Raw genomic sequence first — 24,317 nt, 5'->3', positions numbered from 1 at the left:
TAAGGAACGGTTGCTGGAATTGGGTATTTCTAGTTTAACGAAGAGAAGGACGAGAGGTGACATGATAGCAGTGTTCCAATATCTTGGGTTGCCACAAAGAAGAGGGAAGCAAGCTATTCTCCAAAGCACCAGAAGGCAAGACAAGAAGCAATGGATGGAAACTAACCAAAGAGAGAAACAACCTAGAATTAAGGAGAAATTTCTTGACAGAACAATTAATCAGTGGAACAACCTACCTCCAGAAGCTGTGAATGCTCCAATACTAGAAGTTTTTAAGAAGAGACTGGACAGCCATTTGTCTGAAATGGTATAGGGTTTCCTGCCTGAGCAGGGGGTTGGATTAGATGACCTCCAAGGTCCCTTCCATTATTATTGTTGTTGTTGTTGTTATCAATCATTATCATTATTATTACTATTACTACTATTACTATGCATAGTCAACAGTACATGCAGCTGCACACAGCCCCAGGAAAGTGGAATAGTTGCTTGAGCAAATACTCTACCCAGATCACACTCCCTTTGGCATATTGCTCTGCCAATCTTTTGTGTTGTACCTGCTATATTCCTGGCTGAGCTAAAAACTGCATACCACGCCATTCTTCCCTAAATGCATCAAGCTAGAGGAGTATTTCTCTCTTCCAAATGTTAAGGTTTATTATAGTACAAAATACAATGAAAATTAAGATTTAGAAAGGGGAGGGACGGGGGGTGGTAAAAAAAGAGAGAAACATTGACTTTCCACTCTTTTCAGCACAGTGAATACTAAGTACATTTACAGCCTCAACATTTTGCATAATTGTAATAATTAGTTATTACAAATGATTTCTATAACAACACAATTATCCAGTCTTCAAAGTCTAAATTCCTTCTTTTCCTGTTTTGAGCATAAAACTCAGAAGTAATTTCCCAATGGAAACAGAATAAACAGAATAAAATCTTCTCAATTTTTCCCCATCCATTTTTTTCATTGTGAGAAATACTATATCTTTCTAGCTACACTTAAAATATTTTCTGCAGTGTTATGTATAATAACAAAAATCACAATAGTCTTTCAGTGGAATTCTGGGAATTGAAGTCCATACATGTTAAAAGTTGCTAGGGTTGAGAAATTGTGAGTTAAGCATTGAAAGAGAAACAAGGCAGGTTATTCTAGCACAGGGGTTCTCCACCTTGGCAACTTTAAGACTTGTGGACTTCAACTCCCAGAATTCCCAGCTTTGCTGGCTGAGGAATTCTGGGAGTTGAAAGTCCACAAGTCTTAAAGTTGCCACGGTTGAGAACCCCTGTTCTAGCAGCAGATGTAAATAATGGCTCCTGAAGAGGGTGACCTCTTGGATGAGAGATGACTTGGAGGCAAAGACTGGATATCTGCAGGACTTTATAGACAACCATTAGATTGGCAACAAAGAGATTTGTGGTCCCATTTAGTAATGGGGGGGGGTTCTTCTGAAGTTGGAGAGTAAGGATCAACTAAGAAGGTTATATGTGTGTGGAACTGAGTGAGTGAAAGAATGTGAAAAAAGAGGGAGAGATGACAGTTTTATGTGAAGAGAAAAAAGCATGTTGCTTATTGAATTAAATAGATGAGTATATTCTAGATCAGCGATGGCGAACTTTTTAGAGACCAAGTGCCCAAAAACCGCCTTGCCCCTGCCTCTCTTGCCCACAGGGCCACCCACAGTCTGCCACAGCAGATCGCCCAGGTGGCCCAGCAGCATCATGGTGGCCATGCCCTCTGTCCACACCCCTCAACATCATCTGTACGTGATGAGGCACAAGGGCGGAGTCTTGTCCCCGCTGCCCGGCTGTCATGTCCTTTGCTGCGCTGCTCCACGCAGGCTGCGCCCAGGGTGACTTTTCTCTGGGGGGGCTGCTGGTGAGGGGGCCATGGGGGATGGCAGGGCTGGGGTCACGATGTGCGGCCCACAGAGAGTGCTCTGAGTGTCGCCTCTGGCACCCGTGCCATAGGTTTGCCACCACTGTTCTAGATTTTTGTTCAGAAATCCAAGAGCCATTTTTCCTAGAAACAGTGCTGGTTATTTAATATACCCCAAATTCCATAGTGAAAAACATAATTTAATTTATAATGTCAAAATCATACAGCCCTATATTATGATTGGAAAGGATGAGCATCATGGATTCTGAGCCTAGTATTGCTGTCTTGTGAACTTTTATTTATTTAACTAGTGTAATAGTTTATAACACTATTTTGGAGACTTATCTTTTCCCTTGCTGATAGACAACAGCTGCTGGTAGTGAGACAGATACTGATTCCTCCTTCCTGTCTGTTAGGAGTCCTGAATAGTAAATGAACCCGAACCCCTCTGCCATTGGCCACTAGGGAGCGTAGTATGAGAACCCTCCATCTGCTTGCCTGGCGAGAAATTAGAATTAGAATAATAGTGTTGGAAAGAGCCTTGTAGGTCATCTAGTCCAACCCCCCCCCCCATCGAAGCAGGAGAGGGCAGGAGATAGTGAATATCGAACATCTTACTAACACTGTAGGAATCTGGAGTGTAAACGTAGAGCTGTATGAAAAACAGAGAATGTAAACATGGAATTTCATTGGATCTCCAAATTTTTTGAAAATGAAGGCATTGTTTTTATATTTTAATTTTTGTCTGCATGCAATCTAGCAGATGAATGTTATGGTAAACTTGGAATGATTTATGTTGGAAATCGAAATATAGCATATATTGCTTTCCGCTGTTGATATGGACAATATATAATGGCCACAGATATTCAATTGATGCAAATGCAAAATATTACCTTATATGTCATCTGATTATTATAAACATTTTTCTTGCAATGCTGCTTCTTGTTGGTTAGATATTAACAGTGAGGTAATAAATACTGCCCTTAGAGCTTGTTGATGTCATCCTTCTTGGGGTTAGGCTAAGTGCTTGATACTGACTATGGGCTCAGTTTTCCAACAATGGACTTTCAAAGGTGATAGGAAAATGTACTAGAGATGAAAAAAATAAATTATTAATACTTTATAAAAATATAGGTCACTAGATTTCATACTTTTATACTTAACACTTGGAAGCATTTGTAATACATGACTGTAATACAGTCTTCAGTTCTTTGTTCTGTGGATGCATTTTATATTTTGTTTGGACTATAGATTTTGTATGATGCTAAAGAAGCTTTCTAGGCACTAAAATAATACTAAAACTGAAACTATAATATTAAGCCTAAGAGCAGTGAGTATTTAAATATGTTGGCACATTGGATAATGTGGTAGCTTACTTTGCTCCTTTTATTTTCTTGTTTAATTAGTTGTTTTTGCATTTTATACATTTGATCTATATCTTCTTAATATGTTTGCCATGCTTGCTAATATATTCTGGTACTCTCATCCATTCAGAGTTGTGAGTTAAAACCTGGAAGGTATACTAGATGAATGAAATTAAAAAGTGTAAGAAAAATAATTATATCCTTATTCTGTTTTGAGAATTTGAGAAAAAGTCTTTCTGTTACTTGGAAAACTGGTTTGGAAATTAATTTTGTGCATTGCTTTCATTTTTCCATTCCCATATTTCTTTTTACTTATTGTTCATCCAGTCACTTCTGATTCTTTGCTGTATGTCACCTTTTCACCAGGCTTTTCTGTCAGTAACTTCTTTGAGTTCTTGTAAGCTCTTGCATGTGTCAACAATGACATCATCTAGTGACCTTGTCTTCTGTCTGCCTCCTTTTTTGCTTGCCTACAATTTTTCCAAGTAGTAGGATCTTCTCCAATTATTTTTGTCTTTGATTATGTATCTAAACTATTTAAGCCATTGCTTCATTATTTAAACTTCCAAGGTATTTATTATTTATCAGGATTACTTTGTAATGATAATATAGTTTATTAATTCCTCATTTTATTTAGTAAGGCCATTAGAAATGGATTGCAAAAATTTGGGCAGATATTGGGAGGCAGAAAAAAATACCAAAAAAACTACGTAGTACTCTGTGCAGCATATATTTGTCCTGTTCAAACAGGAACCATAGGTTGTTCACCCCACACTGCCAGGATTTACTTTAAATATGGCTTGAAAAACAAAACCCAGATCAACCTGTTTAACATAAGGGTAAGTGCCAAATCATGGTTTATAAAGCACTATGTCTGAATTAGCATATCATAATTAGTGAAACTAAACAAATTACAGTTTGGTGTAGTATGATACATAAACCCAGTCTTCCCTTACATGGTTATTTTCCACATGTAGTACTTTTTTTATAACATACAGAATAGCTTTTGGCATTGTAATAATGCAAATATTTTCAAAAGCTTATTTCAGCTGTGTCTTGGTAATGAAATATGTTGAATAACTTTCTCTCTTTCTCTCCGTCCCTCCCCCCCCTCTCCCCTCCCTTCCTCTCCCCTTCCCTTCTCTTTTTTTCCTTTCCTTTCTAGGATAGAAAGTTGCTGCTTTGTCTCAGGGAAATAATCTGTAAGATTCTTTTTCACCAATGTAACAAATGAAAACAATGGGCAGATGATATCAGTTAAACTACATTTGGCAGCTAACTGTCAGACAGCAAACAACTACGTAAGCAACTGCAATCCACACTGCAAGGATTTTTACTATTCCAGGCATTGAGAATTATGTGCAGTGCCTGAGTACTCCGAGTAACTACAGTTTCTATGTAGTTATAATAATGTCTGTTAATGCCACAGAGAGTGACATTCCTAGATTTTTTGTGGGCGGTGAAGATGGGGAAGAACTTTTGGATTGTTCCAGATCTTCCGATTTTGTCTCCTTCTACGATCCTGAGGATGATGATGAAGAGTATGATTCTGTATGTACTGTGTATTTTATTTTTATTATTTAAAGCATTTATATAGTTGTCCATAGTTTTGTCTTTAAACTTCATTATCTGGGGTCATCTAGGGATTTTAGTGTTTTGCTACAAGTAACTTATGTATCAGAGTTTGGAAGACTTTCTAAAATTAAGATTTTTTTTTAAATGGACTTTTGGTTAAAAGTAAAATCTAGTATCTGACATTAATCCCTCATTCCTATAGTATCAAAAAATTATTCATACTTTGCATAGAAAATAGTTTCTTTTCTGTTGAAAATAGTTCAGAAATTTCTCTTCCATTTGTGGAGTTGAGCAGTGCAAATACCATCTAAATACAAACTATGTACAGTTCAACAATGCTTCTCACCATAATTGTATTATAACTCATTAGAAGTCCCATTAAAATTTAGGGTGGTTCTACAGATTGTGCTTTCTATAATTTTATAACCTAGTGCACTGGAAGATGTTTTCACTCTCAGATGGTAACTTCAAATTTATATAACATTTTTTAAAAAAATATTGTGAAAGGGGCATAATTGTTTTTTTTTCTCTACGCATCATAAAGTTTTTTCTTTACGCTATTTTTTACTGTATACCATATGCAAAATTAAACACTAATTTCCAACTCTTATTTTTAATAAACCCATTAACTTGATAATATAATCATGAAAATCATTTATCAAACAAGAATAGAAACATTCCCTTAATAATTATTATTTTTCTTAGCCACCAGAAAGACAGATCATGGTTGGAATATGTTCTATGGCAAAAAAATCAAAATCAAAACCAATGAATGAAATCCTTGAACGGCTTTCCATGTTTAAATATATCACAGTGGTGATATTTGAAGAAGATGTCGTTTTGAATGAAGCGGTAGAAAACTGGCCTTTATGTGATTGTCTCATTTCTTTTCATTCTAAAGGTGATTGCTCTTTATTTGGAACAGTGTAAAAATTTCAGAACTATGAAAAGTTCGGCTACAATTTAGAGAATTTTTAATAATATTGAATGGTGTTATTAAAATCTGTCTTACATTGAACTGTATTTAAAGAATAATGTATTGGAATTATTTAGTGGTATGTAAGAATAGATGGAGTCCAGAGTTTCAAAATAAATACAGCACTGACAGATTGATATTATTACAGAAAAATGTCATCAGTCCACTTTACACAACAGTTTAAAATACATAATAATAATAATAATAATAATAATAATAATAATAATATTTTGCAATGGACTAATAGCGAATTTGTCAATGCCAATGGTGTTCAAGTGGTGCTCCAGTTGTTTTGGGATTGCACCCAAGGAGCCTATCACTATTGGTACTACCCTTGCTTGCTTTTGCCACCGTCTTTCTATTTCTATTTGTAGGTCTTTGTATTTTGTTATCTTCAAGAAGATAACAAAATACAAAGACCTACAAATAGAAATAGAAAGACTGTGGCAAAAGCAAGCAAGGGTAGTACCAATAGTGATAGGCTCCTTGGGTGCAATCCCAAAACAACTGGAGCACCACTTGAACACTATTGGCATTGACAAATTTGCTATTAGTCAATTGCAAAAGGCAGCCTTACTAGGAACTGCTTCCATCCTGCGACAATATCTGTAATACCATCAAACATCCACATCTGCCTATCCCAGGTCCTGGGTAAGGACTCGATAGGTAGACAAAAATGCCAAATCCAGTCTGAACATCTGGCTGACTGTGCAATGATCAATAATAATAATAATAATAATAATAATAATAATAATAATAATAATAATAATATAATAAAAGTTGGAAGGGACCTTGGAGGTCATCAAGTCCAACCCCCTGCTCAGGCAGGTAACCCTATACCATTTCGGACAAATGGCTGTCCAGTTTCTTCTTAAAAATTTCCAGTATTGGTTAAAAACTTCCAGTGTTAACATTGGAAACAATTTATGTCAAATTATGCTAATGCTAATTTTGGAAGGCAGTAAATAGTACATGGAAGCATGTATATAACAAAACCCTTTGAGCCTTTAAATTGATTTAAATTAATTTTTCTTCTGTTCTCAATTTTCCCATTTTTTTGTTTTGCTATTTAAAAATGTTGGAATTCTAATGAATGCTTAATCGCATTAATGTTTTGTCAGAAATAGGTCCAATTCAGTGAAACATACTTTAAATTATTGTAATGTTATTTTCTCCTTGACTTTAAAAAAAATGTTAAGATACTAGGTTGCTGATTTACTGTTATATTTAAATTGATAGTTTACTGATATAGGATACCTGATGTTTCAGTTGAACAAAATGGGGTAAATAAAATAGAGGAAAGTTTTAAAATGGGATGGATGAAACTAATCTGAGTAATTATATAGATGAGGGAATTTAAAATAATTTCTAAACTTATCTAAAATAAATCAATTATGAAAGTATAAATTGTAATTCTTATGCATTTAAGAACTATGTAAAAGATTAAATATATATTTTCTTTGCTACATTTTCTTTAGGATTTCCATTGGACAAAGCAGTTGCCTATTCTAAACTCAGGAATCCATTTGTTATTAATGATTTGAATATGCAATATCATATACAAGACAGGTAAATAAATAACTCTGCTTCCTAGATGTAAATGCCTTTTAAGGTATTTTAGCAATAGCAATAGCACTTAGAGTTATATACCACTCCACAGTGCTTTACAGCCCTCTCTAAGTGGTTTACAGAGACAGCATATTGCCCCCAACAATCTGGGTCCTCATTTTACCAACCTCGGAAGGATGGAAGGTGAGGACTCGTGAAGATTGAACTGCCAAACTGCTGGCAGTTGACAATCAGCAGAATTAGCTTGCAGTACTGCATTCTAGTCAGTATACCACCATGGCTCTTTTTCCTTGCATTTTGTTAACTACCAACCTGCATGTGTGCCTCTAGGACAGAGGTCCCCAACCTTTTGGGCACCAGGGATCGGTTCTGTGGAGAGAGGTTTTTCTGCAGACTGGAGGGTTTTGTGTGCTGCCTACATCTTGTGGATGGGGCTTTGCTTGTTTGTGCGGACCGTTTGCTGGCATGCCGCAGCCTGGTACTGGTCCACGGACCGGGAGTTGGGGACCCCTGCTCTAGTGTACCAGGATGATCAAAGTGGAACATTAGTTACTGTATTGGCAAAGAATATCCTCATATTTAAAGTAATTCTAAAATTGTTTAATTTTCAAGTTTACATTTTTCAAGGTATGTATTTTGTTCATCTTTATTATCTTTTATTAACATGTCGCTCATTTTTCTCAAGGATCTTTAGTGTTTCTAAATGATTCCTCCTCTTCTTTTTTTCTTTTGATTGTACACATTCAAACTAATTCCCTTATCAAGGCCGTATCACTGTGGTTATTATCAGCATCAAGCTGTTGCAGACGAAGTACAGATCTTAAATGTATGTTCTCCATGGCAACATTTTCTGGATTGATAATTTTATTTTCTAGGCTGCAGCAATTATAACCTTCAGTGAGAATTTGACATCAGTAATGCTAACCTGAAGAAATAAGTGTCAAATTCAGTTCTACAATTATCCTCTAATCTGATTGTACTTCACCAAAATGCACAGTAACTTGGGAAAGGAGGCTTTTGTCCTAATTCCCACCATCTTGTGCAAATAGGCATATATAATACTTTAAAACTGAATTAGAAATGTACTATGTCTAGGACTATAGGTTCTACATTTTGCAACATTTTGTTCCAGCTCCCATTTTTAACAGTGTAACTTTCTAATTAGTTATTTGTTGCAACTTTACACAAAATTTTCTGACTATCCTGTGATTTTAATTAGGAATTATTAAAAGTTATTTTCATGTTTTTTTTTCCAGTAGTTGCAATGTTTTGTGGGATATATTATTTCTTTTCAGGAGAGAAGTTTATGGCATCCTTAAAGATGAAGGCATTTTACTTCCTCGTTATGCAGTCCTAAACAGGGATCCAAACAATCCCCAAGGTAATTATTATATTGGCATTTCAAAAGACTTCTCTACAAACAGTGTTCTTGTCTGTTTAATAAAATATTATTTTTGTGGCTATAATCAACATATGAATTGGAAGTTGAAAATCGCATGGGTGTCTCTTTTACAAAGTTAAAAAGAAAAAGAACTATGTAACTGATAGTATGTAATAGCTTTTTTAAAACATCCACTGTACCCAGTGGAACTTCAAAATAAAGTTCTATAGGAATTTACTTCATAAAAATATTTAATTTCTTTTTTTTTTTGCTAGACTTACTAAACAAGCTGTACAATGGTTTCTTTATTTCAGAAAATTTTAGAAGTAGATGCTTTTTGTCAAAATGATTCATATTTTATGGGTATATTCTTTGATCCTTCTTTTCCATAGGCTAAACTTTCCTTTAGTTAGAGAAAATTGGTTCCATTGCTCCTTTTATATCCTTCAATGTTCAGTTTCCTGTAATAGCTAGGATCAAATACAGAAAATATAATAAGTTTTGGTGTAAATATTGGCAGAATTTTTGTTTTTTGGCACTCATTTATTTATCCCTCAACAATATTAATGGTTTGTTTGTTTGTTTTTTGTTTGTCTGCAAATAGCCTTCATTTCAGTTAAAATGTTACAGCTTCCCAAAGAACACTTTAAGGCAATGTAGCCACAAGCAGCTGCATTTTATCCACAACACACAACTGCATGATAGTCACAAGCCCACTGCATTTTATCAACAGCCTCTTCCTTATGAACAATGAGGTTGCAAATCATAAATGTATGGTTAGTTTTTAGATTATCATATCATTCAGCCTTGGTTTCCTTTTAAATGTAACAAGAGAGGGAACCCATGGCTTCTTCTGATTTTCCTTTTCTGGCTTATGGCCAAAAAAGCTATCACTGTATTCAAACAACATAGCAATCTAAAAGTAGACAGTAGATAGTGTGTCCATATTGTTGCTGGACAGATTAATCTTTTGGCACACTGATATCCAAATGTATTCTACGTGAAGTAAAGTTAGGCAGTGCAGGCCTGTCTGCTCTTTTTAATATTCTATTCTTTCTAATCTTGCCCTTCCATTGCTCTTCCATTCCAGGCATCATTTCTAGGGCTATTCATGATTTCAAAATTATTTGAAAGCATGCTTTCATTTGCACAGCAAAAGTATTGTAGCATCTCAGCAAAAAAACTGCATCTTTTTTTCAGACATGTCTGAAATTCTGAAAAAAGAGATATGGCTGATTTAATGAGTTACTGTATCATAGCATATGAAGAAACAGCTAAGCTTCAATAAATGCTCAACAGATCCTATTACCATTTTCTTCCACAACCTCCCTGCTTTGCTTTTTAAAGCACTTCCTCCAATTCTTCCTCAATTCATTCTGATTTGCCTCTCCTTCCCAGGCATTACCATGGTCCTATTTCTGTCCCAGACTGGCTCTTTCAATATTCATTTTTTCTACCTTGTGATTTCCCACTTACTTTTTGTTTGCTTAATTTTTATGGTAATGATAATAACAGCACACTTTAAAGCTTGGAAGAAATATTTATTTGCAGTAGAAAATTGATTTATGATAATAACTAAGGAAACAGAGTAAAAAGATAATCTGTACATACATTTATTACTTTATTACTGTATGGTCTTGACATACAAGGCCTCAATAGGAAAAAATGTTTGCTTCCCTCTGGCTTAGTATGTTGAGTTTCGAAGTTGCTGAAGTTCATGGGTTCAAATACATTTAGAGATTGTAGCCAGTTTTCTTGTCTCAATTTATAATGGAATTTTTATCTGTGACTGAAACCTGAAGTCTGCATTTATTTATGTTCTTTTTCCAGAATGCAATTTGATTGAAGGAGAAGATCATGTGGAAGTGAATGGAGAAGTTTTCCAAAAGCCATTTGTGGAAAAACCAGTTAGTGCAGAGGACCACAATGTATATATTTATTATCCAACATCTGCTGGTGGAGGAAGTCAGAGGCTCTTTCGAAAAGTAAGACTAATGTAAATTACACAAGAATAATCTAGTTTGCCCCTTCTGTGATGATGGTGGTCATGATTGGATTGAAAAGAATAGCATTCCATTCTGAGAGTTATCTTGTAAATTGCATTATCTGAAGAACTACAGGTAATTTGTATATCTGTGTTTCATAATGAGAGGTGGGATAGAATGAAGCAGAAATAAGTAAGAAAAGAGTGGATACAAAAAATAGCTACTAAATACCACAAGATAGATTTGATCTGTAAACAAGTGATTAGATTATAGTTTAGTTTAGATTTCATTTTGTATTCCATCTTTCTGCTATGTTATTGAACGTATTCCCCTTCCCACCATATGTTATTGAACGTATTCCCCTTCCCACCATGTAAATAAAGAAAATATCAGGAATACCTCAGTTATAGGAGTGATTCTCAGCCTGTGGTCTGCTGACCTCTGAAGGGCCATGGTGTCATCACGGGGGTCTGCGAAGGCTTGAAGAAATATTATGATTTAAATCTTGAATTAAGTTTTGGTGGTCCGTGGCCAGGGTCCGTGGATGCATAAGGTATTTGTAATATTCCTATCAGCATGATGAGTGCTTTTTGCCTTTCTCCCATAACAGGTTCAAGATGTAGAAATAAAGTTTAAGTAAATTCTCTCTTCATAACAGGATAGAATATGCTATTTTCAACTTCTTTTCTTCATCTGAGCATTTCCAAATAATTTTTAAGGATTCACAACTCCAAGGAACAGGGTTTCCTTGAATCTGAGCTAAAGAGGGAGGGGGTTTCTTTTTAAGAATAGTGGTTTTATTTTATTCAAAAAAATTGAAATAAAAATAAAGGATAATGTTAACAATAGAGTAGAAAGTAGAATATTTATTATATTGTATGTAATGAAACATGATATTAAAAGCCATGTACTATCACCAGTCAATCTAATAATACTGATAGAGAATATTTGTAACTGGAGTTATATGAGCCGAGGTGGCGCAGCAGTTACAGTGCAGTACTGCAGGCCACTTTAGCTGACTGTGTTCAGCAGGTGAGCAGTTCAAATCTCACCGGCTCAAGGTTGACTCAGCCTTCCATCCTTCCGGGATAGGTAAAATGAGGACCCAGATTGTTGGGGGCAATGTGTATATACATATATATATATGTTTTCTGAGGTTTTCGCGGGTATTTGTATATAGGTCTTTGGTTGTTCGGGTTTTCTCCCGCGTAAAATTAAAATTAAAACCCGAACAACCAAAGACCTATATATATATATATATATATATATATATATATATATATATATATATATACACACATACATACATACATACATACATACATACATACATACACATTGCTTACTGGTGTACATCGCTTAGAGAGTGCTTGCACTTATATAAGTCTCATAAATAAATAAATAAAATGAGAGTTCCTTGATGCTCTGAGTCTGATTGTTTTCTTGCAGATGTTTCATTGCCCAAATCAAGTAGTAACATCATCAGTGCTAATAGGGAATGGGGTTTGATCTCATTTCATACTCTAGTGGCCTTTCCTGCCAGTGTTGGTGAGAGTGGTCTTGCTGATTCTTTATTGGGCTGTTTACTGTTAGCGTGGTTGTGGTATTGTTTAATTCTTGATTGTTGGTCTGATGTTAATCTTGGTGTTAATCTCTGCTCATCTGAGAATTGATTGTTGGTAGGGAAGAAACAGTCAAGCTCAGGGAATGCTAAGGACCCCTCAATCCAATCCTAGGAATTTCTAAAAAAAATTAAATAGTATTTGAGAACCTGCCTTTTATCCAAATAACCCCTCTGCTCTCATATCTATTGTTAAGCCACTTAAAATGCCATTCCTTCAATTAAAAAGATAAAACCAATTTTTTTTCTAATTATCCCTTTCCATTTATTAATTAAATGCAGTTAGGATTGAAAAGTGAGCAGTGACCTTTTTCAGAAGGAGAAATTTAAAAAAAAAAAATCCTGTTCTATAAATTTAGGATATCATAGGAAACCTTTCTAAAAGAGATTTTTTTTTCAGTCCACGCAGGCAATGTATTTTCCTTTTTCCCATCTATCTGTCACAGTATAGTATGGTAAGAATGTTGCATTTTATTTTTATAAACATTTATAAATACACAGTATTACTTCAAAGCAATTTTAAAGAAAAAATGTGTTTGTGAGTATTTTTAGCATAAAATAACATTGATCGAAATATGTATTTCAGATTGGTAGTAGAAGCAGTGTTTACTCTCCTGAAAGCAACGTGAGAAAAACTGGTTCATATATCTATGAGGAATTCATGCCTACAGATGGTACTGATGTGAAGGTATAATCGCATATTTAGGTTTAATTTTGGAACAGTCAAATGATTAAGGAATTTAGCAACCCTGTGAAACATTTATTTTTGCCGAAGTATTGCTGTAGTTCAGTGGTTCTCAACCTGTGGGTCGGGACCCCATTTGGGGTCGAATGACCATTTCACGGGGGTCGCCAAACCATGCTGTCCGCCATTTTTTTCCCCTTTTCCCTAGCTGTCCTACTCCCTCTTATTGGTGGCCACACCCACTTGGGGGTCACCACAACATGGGGAACTGTATTATGGGGTCACGGCATTAGAAAGGTTGAGAATCACTGCTGTAGTTAGATGTGAAACAATTGAATAATTTGTTTTCTTCAGTGAAATTTAATTGTTCTTAAAGAAATTTAAATACATATTTTGAAGAGCATGAGAGTGCAAATGAAGTATGTCTTTTTGAATTGTTGAAATACTTACATTTTTCCCTGTGTTGTACAGCTGCATTATAAGCTGCTCCCAGCTTTTTAAAAATGATTTATTAAGGTTTATTATAGCATAAAACACAATGAAAATAAAGATTAAAAGAGAGGAGAGGACAAGATAAAAAAGGAGAGAAAAAAAGATGACCTTTCTATTATCAAATACTATATAATACAGTAACCCAAGTGCATAAATATAAAATACTGTATAAATACAATAATCTAAGTGATTTGATAACTTTCTACACTTGTTGTCTCTCTGAATTACTTATCTTTTTTCCATTTACTTGAATAATTTGTTTGTCTTGCTTTCTTTGGACATCTTTGGAACATAGATGTTTTATAAAGTGAATTGTTTTGTTTAAATATTCCAGAATAATTGTTGCAATCTCTGTCTGGCTTAGATGCCTTCAGTATTGCTTGGTCTTCTGTTCTTTAGTTCCTTCTTCTGATCAAAGAATTTTTTTAAAGGTATTTGTAGATCAGCTGGTGTCTCCTGGCCAATCAGAATTCACTAAAATTGGAAAATTTAAGCTTCCTATAACATACAATACAAACTTGCAAATTATAACTGTTTCCCCCCCCCCCCATATATTTTATTGATTTTTTAAAACATAAATCACTTAATAGTTGGTAAACAGTATGTTTGCTGGGCTTACATTTGCAAAGAAAAATCATTAACAATTGGTTTCTATAATCCATAATCCACATAGTACATTTAGTTGATTTCCCCTTTTCCCCAAGATGTCTTCTTTGCAAACTTTGAATTAATACAGTTCTTATTATTTTGATAAATAACAGTTACATATATGTTTTTTCCCAATATTCCTAGAAATAATGTTCACATCAATATAATATTTCTTTTCTATCTAATCATTCTGGTTGCCTCATCTTATATCCCATTATAGTCCTTATTTAAATTTGTTTCTCCCATAAAGTTCGAAGTATTCTTGATGTTAAGATTTTCTCAACAGTTAATTACATTTAAAGATTTAAATCCATTTTTCCCATAGAAATCGTATCAATGCTTTACATTTCTTAAACAGAATAGGTAAAAACAGTAAACAAAAGGAAAAGAGAGCAAGAGTAAAGAAACATAAAAAGTAAAATACTACTTAAAATATATATTCCTCCTAAGTTAATATATATTCATTCCCAAAATTTCTTATTCTTTTTAACCTTAATTAAAAATGTATTTAATCTTTAAATATTCCATTTAATGTGTCTAGTCATCTAATCCTTTAACTCTTATTCAAAACATTTTTATACATTATAATTTCCCTAAATATCTAAAATATTTCCTTCATCTAAGCCGTTTCAACAGTATTATATTACTTATATAAAGAAATAAAATTTAAAAAGGGGGAAAAAGCATACAGTATTATTTAAGGAATTCATCCCTCTTAGAATAACATGTATTCAGAAACTTTTCCATGTCTTTAACCATATTCAAACAAATGTTTCTTTTTTATATATTCTCTCTGGTAGATCCCATCATCTATTTTCTTAATTTTCACTTTAATCTTTTTCCTTTGACCAGTATCTTTCTTGATCAATGTGTTTTGATGAATCAAAAAGTTTTTCTATATATTCATGACTGTTGCTGTAAGTATAAGAAGCAAATCAAATAAAGTATCTTTATATGAGTCTTTTGCCTTTCCATGTTTCTTGAAAATCTTTTTCTTTTTCTCCTTTGCTTCTCTTATCACTTCCTTTCTCTCTGATGTTTTCAACATCTCTACATTCCATTTTATCCAATCTGTTTTTTTGTCCTCAGATTTATTTTGTAGTCTTAAGGGATGAGTTGTTTTTTCCATTTCTTGCAAAAAAATTTCCACTAGGATTAGTTTTTTGCTTTGTTAAGTTTCGTCTTTGAGTCTCTATTTTCAATTTTATGTCCATTTATTTGTTTTGTCTGCTCCTTCTCTGTTGTTGTTTCCTGGAAGTTTTTTTGTTGTAGAGTTAACTTAGAAATAGATTGATTTATATTTTCAAATTTATTTTGGATTTCTTTGTGATTTGAACTCAGTGTTATTAGAATTAATTGCAGTATACTATATATCTCCTCCTGAGAGGTTTTTATGTTTCCTTGGTGTGTTCTATCTACATGTCTCTGATCCATGATGGCCAAAAGTTGAAAAGTTTTCCTTCTTATCTGCAAATAACTTTAGAGTCTGAGTTAAATAGATATTTGTAATCCAAAAAGTTCAAAGAAGATTTTTTTCTAAAGTTTATAATTCTCTCTTTGTCTACAGCCCAGATTGTTATCTTTTTTGGCACAGCTGTTCTTTGCTTTAAAACTTTGAAGGTTACAAACACAGATTAGCTTTTCCCAGGTTTTGGCAAGTTCTCTGGAAATCATAACTGTCATAATCTTCATCCATCACTAGGTGTCAGCATCTATTTAGTTTTCAATATGAACAAGTGGTCTTTAAAATGAGAGTCTTAACCATTCAACAATTTTAAACTTTTCCAAAGTTAAATTTTAGCTTTCAAGTGTATAAATTTATTTCACTACCATATATTTTGATCCTCCATGGAAATTTTAATTCACCCTTTCTGTTAGTATAAGGGTGGGGTGGAAGTCCCCCTCCTTCACTTTCGGAGGTATTTTGCTTCTTGGGGATCTTTCCCAGGAAATTAAGTGTAGAATAGAAAAGGGGAAATAAGATTCCTCACCCAGTTTCAAACACGCCGTTTACTGTTGTGCTGGTTAGTTCTTTTGGACTTTGATTGCAAGTAGCTTGGGCTGATCGGTGAAATACAGCCTTTCTTCTATCGGGCTAGAAGGCTTTCCCCAAGACGAACGGAACAACCGCTGTCATTCCAGAGTTGCCAGGGCACCCCTTCTTTCTTCACCACCTCTCCAGGGCTGCTTGGACTCATTAGGATCTCCAGGCAGGACGAAAATTAGCTGCGGGCGTGCGGCATTCCGCAAGCCCACAACCAGTCGCTACCTCACAGGACCAGAAGTCTGCAAATTATAACTCTTAATGTCAGATAAAGTTGACAAATTCATGAAAATGACAACATAAAACACAACTTTTTAAATCCTTATATTTCTCCATCAAATTTTTTTAAAAAATACTCCACACTTCCTTATTTTACTTTATCTCTGGCGACCATTCTCCTGTACAACGATCTCTCAAAAATGGCACAGATCTTCAGAAAGGAGTAATAGTGACTGAATAGAGCCTCTTTTAACTTAGTAAATATAATCAATAAGGTGTTTAAGTGAAAGGCATGACTTATTGTCCATTCGGCTACTTTTTTAACAAGAACATGATTGCAGCCCCGCCTCCTAGCAGAATGACTCACCTGACTACTTCTGAATGCTGCTCTAGACTCTCATTGCTCTATCTTGTAGGATGACTGTGGGGCCCTCCCTAACCTAGGAGAGTCGTATAAACATAGGCAACTCAGTTTCCTGCTTGTAAATTGAAAAAGCTTCCGTCTGGAAAGAGCTATCCAGACTGGTAAGCTGGCCATATACACTAGAAGCCTCACTACCAACTCTTTATTTTGCTTTGTGGTTTTCACCATCAATTTGCTTTAGCATTTCATTCTGTACATTTCATTCTGCTTTCCCATTCTTTAAAAATACGACCTATTATATAATTTTAACATTTCACTTCTAAAATTACTTGAAAAAATTCATTCCTTTAAATATAAATTATTTCTAGGGCATCTAATAAATTCCAGACTTAACCATCTTTAGGACAAATCAACTGAAATAAGTAGGATATAAGTTCTCGCCATTAATAACATTAAAAAATTGTAATCTGTTTCAGAATGATCAGTTAACTAGTAGGTAAATGGTAGGTAGGACACACTATAGGCTTTTAGCCAAGGGCTCTGGCAATTTTATTTATATTCTAGTGCTTTTCAGTTTGTCTCCTTTTCACCATGGAAATGTAAAAGCATAAATTAGGAGACTTGGAGATGGAAGTGGCTGTGAAGTGAAACTATACCTAATGTCATGTATTTAACCAAGAAGATTTTACTTTCTTTGTCTTTCCCTTTACTCTCAAATATAGGTGTACACTGTAGGTCCAGATTATGCACATGCAGAAGCACGTAAATCCCCTGCTCTGGATGGCAAGGTGGAACGGGATAGTGAAGGCAAAGAAGTGAGGTATCCAGTGATACTTAATGCACGGGAAAAGCTAATAGCTTGGAAAGTATGCCTAGCTTTTAAGGTAACAAGACTACAATAACATTACATCTCAAAGAAAATTATTATTTCCTGAAATTATTGCCTATTCCAGGGGTCTGAATCATTTTCAGGTCTTGGATACCATTGAGTGATGGACCAAATAACCTTTCCCCCCAAATGGTCAAATTTCATGAAATTTAAAATGAGAATGCTAATCTCATAAAATAAGGCCATTAAAAATAATTGTTCAATTTTACAAAGCAAGTTCTATTTTATGATATAGCAAATAGCTCAGCATTGGTACTATCATACTGCTGACCCCGGCATCAAAAATGTGTAGGAACTCATTTTTGTTCTTTTTAATTAGTTTTTTTGTGTTTGTTTCTCCTGCTTTCATCAGCTGAAAAAATCTATTAAGAAAATTTGTAACGAAGTCTCTTTACATCAACTTGGAGCAAGCCCCTACAAATAGATGTTTGGCATTCCTTAGAGCTGTTTGTACTGTTAACCTGTTTTATAAAGATATTTTGGAATTTTAGAAAGAATAGGATAAGAATTTAGAAGAATGCTAAATTCAAAATGAGATGTCTTTCCAAATGTTCCATTTAAGCATAGATTAAGACAGAATAAACATTTAAAGAGATATAAGAAAACAGAACACAATCCTGTGATATTTTAGATTATTAATATGTGGGATGTTTTGTTTCTGCTACATATAGTTATTGAGTTTTAAATGTCTATAGATAATATTTTGCAAGTTTTGAGCATGTTGTTGCTTTCTCTGATAGCAAACAGTTTGTGGATTTGACTTGTTGCGTGCAAATGGGCAGTCCTATGTCTGTGATGTCAATGGCTTCAGTTTTGTGAAGAATTCAATGAAATATTATGATGATTGCGCTAAAATCCTTGGGTAAGAGTTTAAAGAACTTGAGTGGGCTCTGGGACATTATTATTGACCTATAAGGATATTTGGTTTGACTCAAATTCCAGATTTTTCCATTTCCCATGTTTGTCATTTTTGTGCTATAAAACTTAACAAAAAAAAACTAATTTCCTAGTGATACTTTGGGAAAACAATGTTGGATAAGATCTCAGGAAGTTAGCCTTTTAAGAGAGTTATCATGATGTGCTTACTTTGTTCAAAAGTAGGTTTTGCTATTGAGGAGTTACTAAAAAATGATATATTTGTACTAGCTATACAGAGCACATGAATGCCCTAGTTAAGAAATTTGCACATTTTTAGAAGTCTAGCTTTGAAAGTGGTTTTTGTGGAATAAGGAACTTCCATAGTTTATAGCTTTTGATTTCCTGACAGACTTCATAAATATGTCCTCACTTCACCATTTTTAAGCAGAAGTCTTAATCTGTTAAATGATAATGATTGGCTATTCTTAAAATTGTTCAGAGGAGTTTTCTTTACTGAAATGTAAAAAACCCTAATATGTTTAATTATTAAAATTATAGTTAGATATTGCTACAAATTATTCATTTCATAGTATATAAATATTATTCAGATAAATTAAGACAGTTTAATAAGTCACTTACTTTTCCTCTTTCAGAAATATAGTTATGAGAGAACTTGCTCCACAATTTCAGATCCCTTGGTCTATACCTTTGGAAGCAGAAGATATTCCTATTGTGCCAACCACCTCAGGAACAATGTAAGAAGAAAATACTTGCATAAAATTACACCAAGATTTTTTTTTTCTTATTCATGTTAAGTTCTATAAATATACATATTCCATAGATAGCAATTTGTCAGGCTCATGGAACCAAGAACACAGAAGGATCTACTCAGAATAGTTTCTGAGTTTATTGCTTACCAATAGCCAGTAATCTTGACAGACTAAAGCACAATCTGCATAACTATTAGATAAACCTTGTGAAAGATTAGGGAGGATTCTCCCTGGCCCTTCTCCTTCCTGCATGCCAAAGATTCCAGGCTGATTTGCCTCTCTGGTCCTTGGGAAAGATCCCTTCCTCATGTGACTCTGCACCATATTCCACCACATAACTATAGTAGAAGAGCAAAGGTAGAGAAGAAGGAGTGAGGATACAATGAAAGGGGAAATGGGCGAGCAACACCAAACATCATGTGTATGTATTTATTTCATTTTATTAAAAGTATCTTTTATATATAAGAATGTAAAAAGAATATATGTTAACATCTGATAAATATCACGGTATATGTATGGGGGAGAGTTTGGGAAAAAAAAAAAAAAGAGCTGAGCCTATCAAGTGGAAAGCTAGATATCTCCAGTCCTCTTCCCCCAGTAGGCCTGTGGACTTCACATTTTGTGTAAGCCTCTTGCTTTAGATTATGGGCTTGGTAATTCTCTCACAACCTGTACTGTTAAAAATGGCAAAACAAATAAATGATGTTGATAATATAACTTGCCCGAGTGACATACAATCATCAGACTAGATGGTACAATCTTTCATTTCATTCCCTCTATAGAAAATGCGTCACTCAGAATAAATATTTACTATCTAATGCAAGACTTACCCCCTGCAGTATCATGAACACAGACTTCTATTCACAAAAGTAGTATTTTATGTTCAGGATTAAATGCAGCTACACTTGCAACACCATAAGAAAGGCTGAGCGCCAAAGAATTGAGGCCTTTGAACTATGGTGCTGGAGAAGACTCCTGCAAGTCCCTTGGACTGCAAGGCGTTCAAACCGGTCAGTCCTAGAAGAGATCAACCCCGACTGCTCTTTAGAAGGCCAGATCCTGAAGTTGAAGCTCAAATACTTTGGCACCTAATGAGAAGGAAGGACTCCTGGAGAAGGGCCTAATGCTGGGAAAGATTGAGGGCAATAGAAGAAGGGGATGACAGAGAATGAGATGGCTGGTTGGAGTCACTGAAACAGTAGGTGTGAACTTAAATGGACTCCAGAAGATGGTAGAGGACAGGAAGACCTGGAGGAACATTGTCCATGGGGTCGCGATGGGTCAGACATGACTTCGCAATTAACAACAACAACAACAACACTTGCAACAATTAAGAGTTTCTCACTCTAGATATCTTTCTTGAGTTCAGTGAAAATATTTTATTTTGAATAGACTTTAGATCTACTACAAACAAATGCATTCAAGCTTAGACCTCCACCCACTTGCCCAGTGCCATATTAAGTTGTTCCCCAATTCCCATGCTTAACTTAAATCTGGGTGTTTTTCAGGAATATGAATTTCATAAATTCATAGAGTTGGAAGGGGGCATTTAAGTTGTTAGTCCTATCCTCTGCTCAGTTTGGGAATCCAAAATAAAGCATCTATGATACTTGCAGTCTCTGCTTACAGTATATAGCATAGAATATAGCATATAGTAAAGGCAAGCCCACCATTTTTCTGGATAATTACTAATTATATAGTAGCTGTTTTATGGAAAAAGTTGCCATTGACTCTTTATTCCAATTTAAGATGCTTAAATTGGATGCTTACTAAGTCTTTTTAGACTTTGTGTGTTGGTGGTGTCCACAGTTTAGTATATAGTTTGCTTATCACTAAATCAGATTGTTTCATTTCAATAATAAATAGAAACATATAATTATATTCCTTATATATTTGCAGGATGGAGCTTAGATGTGTCATTGCTGTAATACGGCATGGAGATCGGACACCAAAGCAAAAAATGAAAATGGAAGTTAAACACCAAAAGTAAGCATCTGGTGATAAAAAGAAATAGTGAAATATTTAAGTTGAATACTTTTTTGAAATTTAGGATTTGAGCTAAGAGGTGTTATACAACAAGTGTCTTCCAAGTATGTTGGGACTGTTACTTCTGCTTGCAGACTTGGAATCCTCGGGATTATACTTTAAGCATAACTGAGGGGCATCACATTGGGAAAAATCCTCCTAGATATTTCTAAATTTGATGAAATTCTTATGATATTAAAGTACGATAGGATACAACTGTGAAGTTTATAGGGGTAAAGTGTATGGTCTAGGGCTGCTGGAGGAACTGATGGCGTGAATAGAAGTATCCCGGGGGATGGACTTTCTGGTTTGTGGTGTGATTGGGACTCTTTAATCCAGCGATGGGCCAGGGAATTGGGGGAGGAGGAGATTTGGGGTGTGTGTGTTAAGGATAGGCTAGAACATGTGTATGGTAATGGTTGAGGAAGGTATAGAGGGAGATCATGGGAGAGGGCTCACTTGGGAAACATAGCCCCTATGCTTTTCACAGGTATTACATTATAATACAGTTGTTTGACCCCATTTTCTGATCAACGGGCCGTCAGAAGTCTTCTGAATCAGAGTTCAGTCTGCAGTAAGGCCTCCGTCACCAGTGATTTATCACAAATAAGAGAGATGACTTAGTGTTTAATGCTGAAACCTGAAAGGAATCTGAGGGAGGTGTTCCAATCTTGAGGATGAGCCCACACAGGTTTTACTTTGTGCCACCAGTCAAGGCCCAAGAGCAGAGGGAGAAGGGGCTATGTTTATCCAGGATTGGTGGCATTCATAGATTATTGAATGCAAGACCCTGTTTATTGGGTTCTAGGGGTCATTAGGGATTATTGCTTTTGTACCAGTCTCCCTGCTATGGACCAACCTTCCTACCTTACCGGCTTGATTTAAGTAAAAAAAAAAAAAAATGGGGATAGCTTATGAAGTAGCATGGCAGTTCATGGTCACTATGATAGCTATGGGCATGATATAATTCATGGCAGTGGTCACACATCTGCTCTGATTTTCTTGCTGGAGCAGTGGTAAACATGAACTAGAGTTGGGGGAGACTTTTATTGCTCTTCTGTCATGGTTAGATTGCTCCTTTTAACATCTACATGAAACTACTGGTTAAGGTCATCTGACGGCATGAGGTGAAGATATGGTCAGGTATATAGTATATGCATCAGCTTTTATCTCTACCCATGGCTGACCAAGTAGTACTATGGAGAGTCTGTCTCTATGTTTGCAAACTATGTGGATCTGGATGAGGAAGGACAGGCTTCAACTCAACCCAGCACACAGAGTGGCTCTGGTTTTAGAGCCTCCAAGATACAAGGTTTTCTATCTTTAGTTCTGGAGGGTATTGTAGAACCCCAAACAGATGCAGTGCTATTTAACAGTCTTTCTGGGCAGTGTTTCCTGTTTGAGGAACAGGTGGCAGGTGCGGACAGGAGAGCTTTTGATCAGCTTTGTGTTGTGCTCGACCTGTAACCATTACTGGACCGAGATGTTTTGTTCACAATCATTCATACTATAGTTGCCTCCCAAATAGATTACTGCAAGGTGCTTTAAATTGGGCTGCTCTTGAAGAGAATTAGAAACTGCTGTTGGTTCATAATGCAGCAGTGTGGACAATTATGTATAGGGTCCAATCTGGATTGGTCATCATGGGCTCCAGCAAGAGTCCAAAAGCTCAGAAAACAAAACCATTGGTCCCGGTGACCGATCCAGATTGGATCCTGCAACATCCTGGGACACGTATATTCGCCTTCGTTTGCAGTTATGTGTGCTCTTGACTGGTCCATGTTACACTTCTGTTCTATGAGAGGCATTGGTTGCGATCCTGCTTAGGGATTCACATAAAGGTGGTGGTAGTTACCTATCAAGTTCATAGCATGGGATGGGTTATTTGGGGGACCACCTCTCCCCAGTTGTGTTTACCTTTCTCATCAAATCTGGTGGAGAAAGCATGCTGTGACTCCATTTTAAAGTGTTACATCTGATGGGACCCAAGGAGAGACTGTTTTCTGTGATGGCTCATACACTTTGATTTATCATCCCTCAGTTTTGGCATAGATTAGCCCTAATCCTGTTTATTTTTTTTATAAGTCTTGAAGAGTTGGCTATGTCATTGGGAATGGAGTCAGAATGTGGCACAGCCTGTGGGATGGTTGAGCTGACTGTTATTTGTGATTTTTACCATGACTGCTGATTATGTGCTTATGTTGTAACACTGTGTTTTTAATTGTTAAAAGTCGTCATGATGAGATGGGCAGCCATATACATTGTAATAAATATTTTTTTAAAAGAAAATTGAACTTTTCTTCAAAAAAATATAAATATGTAATCCTAATTCTAGTATAAGATATTATTTTTTTCTGAAATGAATACCAGTTCTATCAATCAATTCGTGGGAAGTTGATATGTGTGCCATTATCACCAGGTGATGCTGGAATCTGTATGTGATTATCTTGTAAAATAATTGTATCATTCCCTATTTCTTTTAAAGATTTTTTGATCTTTTTGAAAAATGCAATGGATATAAATCTGGGAAGTTAAAGTTGAAGAAACCAAGGCAGCTACAGGTAAGGTTTCTGTTTTTGTTTTTTTGTTTTTTTAAAAAAACCTTTTTTCTTCTCTAGAATGTTATTATCCATTTTTATGAACTACTTGTTTTCAGGAAGTACTTGATATTGCAAGACAGCTCTTAATTGAGCTAGGACAGAATAATGACTCTGAAATAGAAGAAAACAAATCTAAACTTGAACAGTTAAAGACTGTATTGGAGATGTAAGTATTTTATTTCAATTATTTTGATGTAATAAAAACACATTTTAGGATGACTATGTAAAGATCATCTGATGTTCTTCATAGCTAGATCTATAACTTTGGAACTAGTCCAATGTACCTTGTTAGATTCTGACTGTTGTTTTATTTGTCTGAAAGGAAGTAGGTTGTATTAGATTCACTGAGAAGACAATAAAGAAAGCAGAATATTTT

The 24,317-nt window shown here is 35.1% G+C and overlaps 1 protein-coding gene across 19 annotated transcripts in view; it reads left to right on the top strand.

The window, feature by feature from the left end:
- PPIP5K2 (diphosphoinositol pentakisphosphate kinase 2) overlaps positions 1–24,317 on the top strand; it is a 62,230-nt gene that overhangs the window by 8,465 nt on the left and 29,448 nt on the right. For 16 of the 19 annotated variants that reach the window (XR_005556159.1, XM_039338602.1, XM_039338615.1 and 13 more), the window contains exons 1-12: positions 4,651–4,791; positions 5,521–5,716; positions 7,270–7,360; positions 8,656–8,741; positions 10,572–10,726; positions 12,934–13,035; positions 17,522–17,683; positions 18,429–18,550; positions 19,200–19,301; positions 21,216–21,302; positions 23,827–23,902; positions 23,998–24,107. Coding sequence is in view for 18 of the 19 variants with exons in the window: in XM_039338602.1 (XP_039194536.1) it covers positions 4,651–4,791; positions 5,521–5,716; positions 7,270–7,360; positions 8,656–8,741; positions 10,572–10,726; positions 12,934–13,035; positions 17,522–17,683; positions 18,429–18,550; positions 19,200–19,301; positions 21,216–21,302; positions 23,827–23,902; positions 23,998–24,107 (1,430 nt within the window). In the remaining variant the exon portion in view is untranslated. Of the gene's footprint in view, positions 1–4,405; positions 4,792–5,520; positions 5,717–7,269; positions 7,361–8,655; positions 8,742–10,571; positions 10,727–12,933; positions 13,036–17,521; positions 17,684–18,428; positions 18,551–19,199; positions 19,302–21,215; positions 21,303–23,826; positions 23,903–23,997; positions 24,108–24,317 lie in introns of those variants that run through there. The other 3 variants (XM_039338618.1, XM_039338600.1, XM_039338601.1) reach the window with 1 other exon arrangement.

This window comes from Crotalus tigris, unplaced genomic scaffold, assembly GCF_016545835.1.
Source record: "Crotalus tigris isolate CLP2741 ecotype Arizona unplaced genomic scaffold, ASM1654583v1 scf7180000017710.2780689, whole genome shotgun sequence".
Classification (NCBI taxonomy): Eukaryota; Metazoa; Chordata; class Lepidosauria; order Squamata; family Viperidae; genus Crotalus; species Crotalus tigris.
Note: the sequence above shows the minus strand (reverse complement) of the source record. Positions and strands in the feature narration are given on the sequence as shown.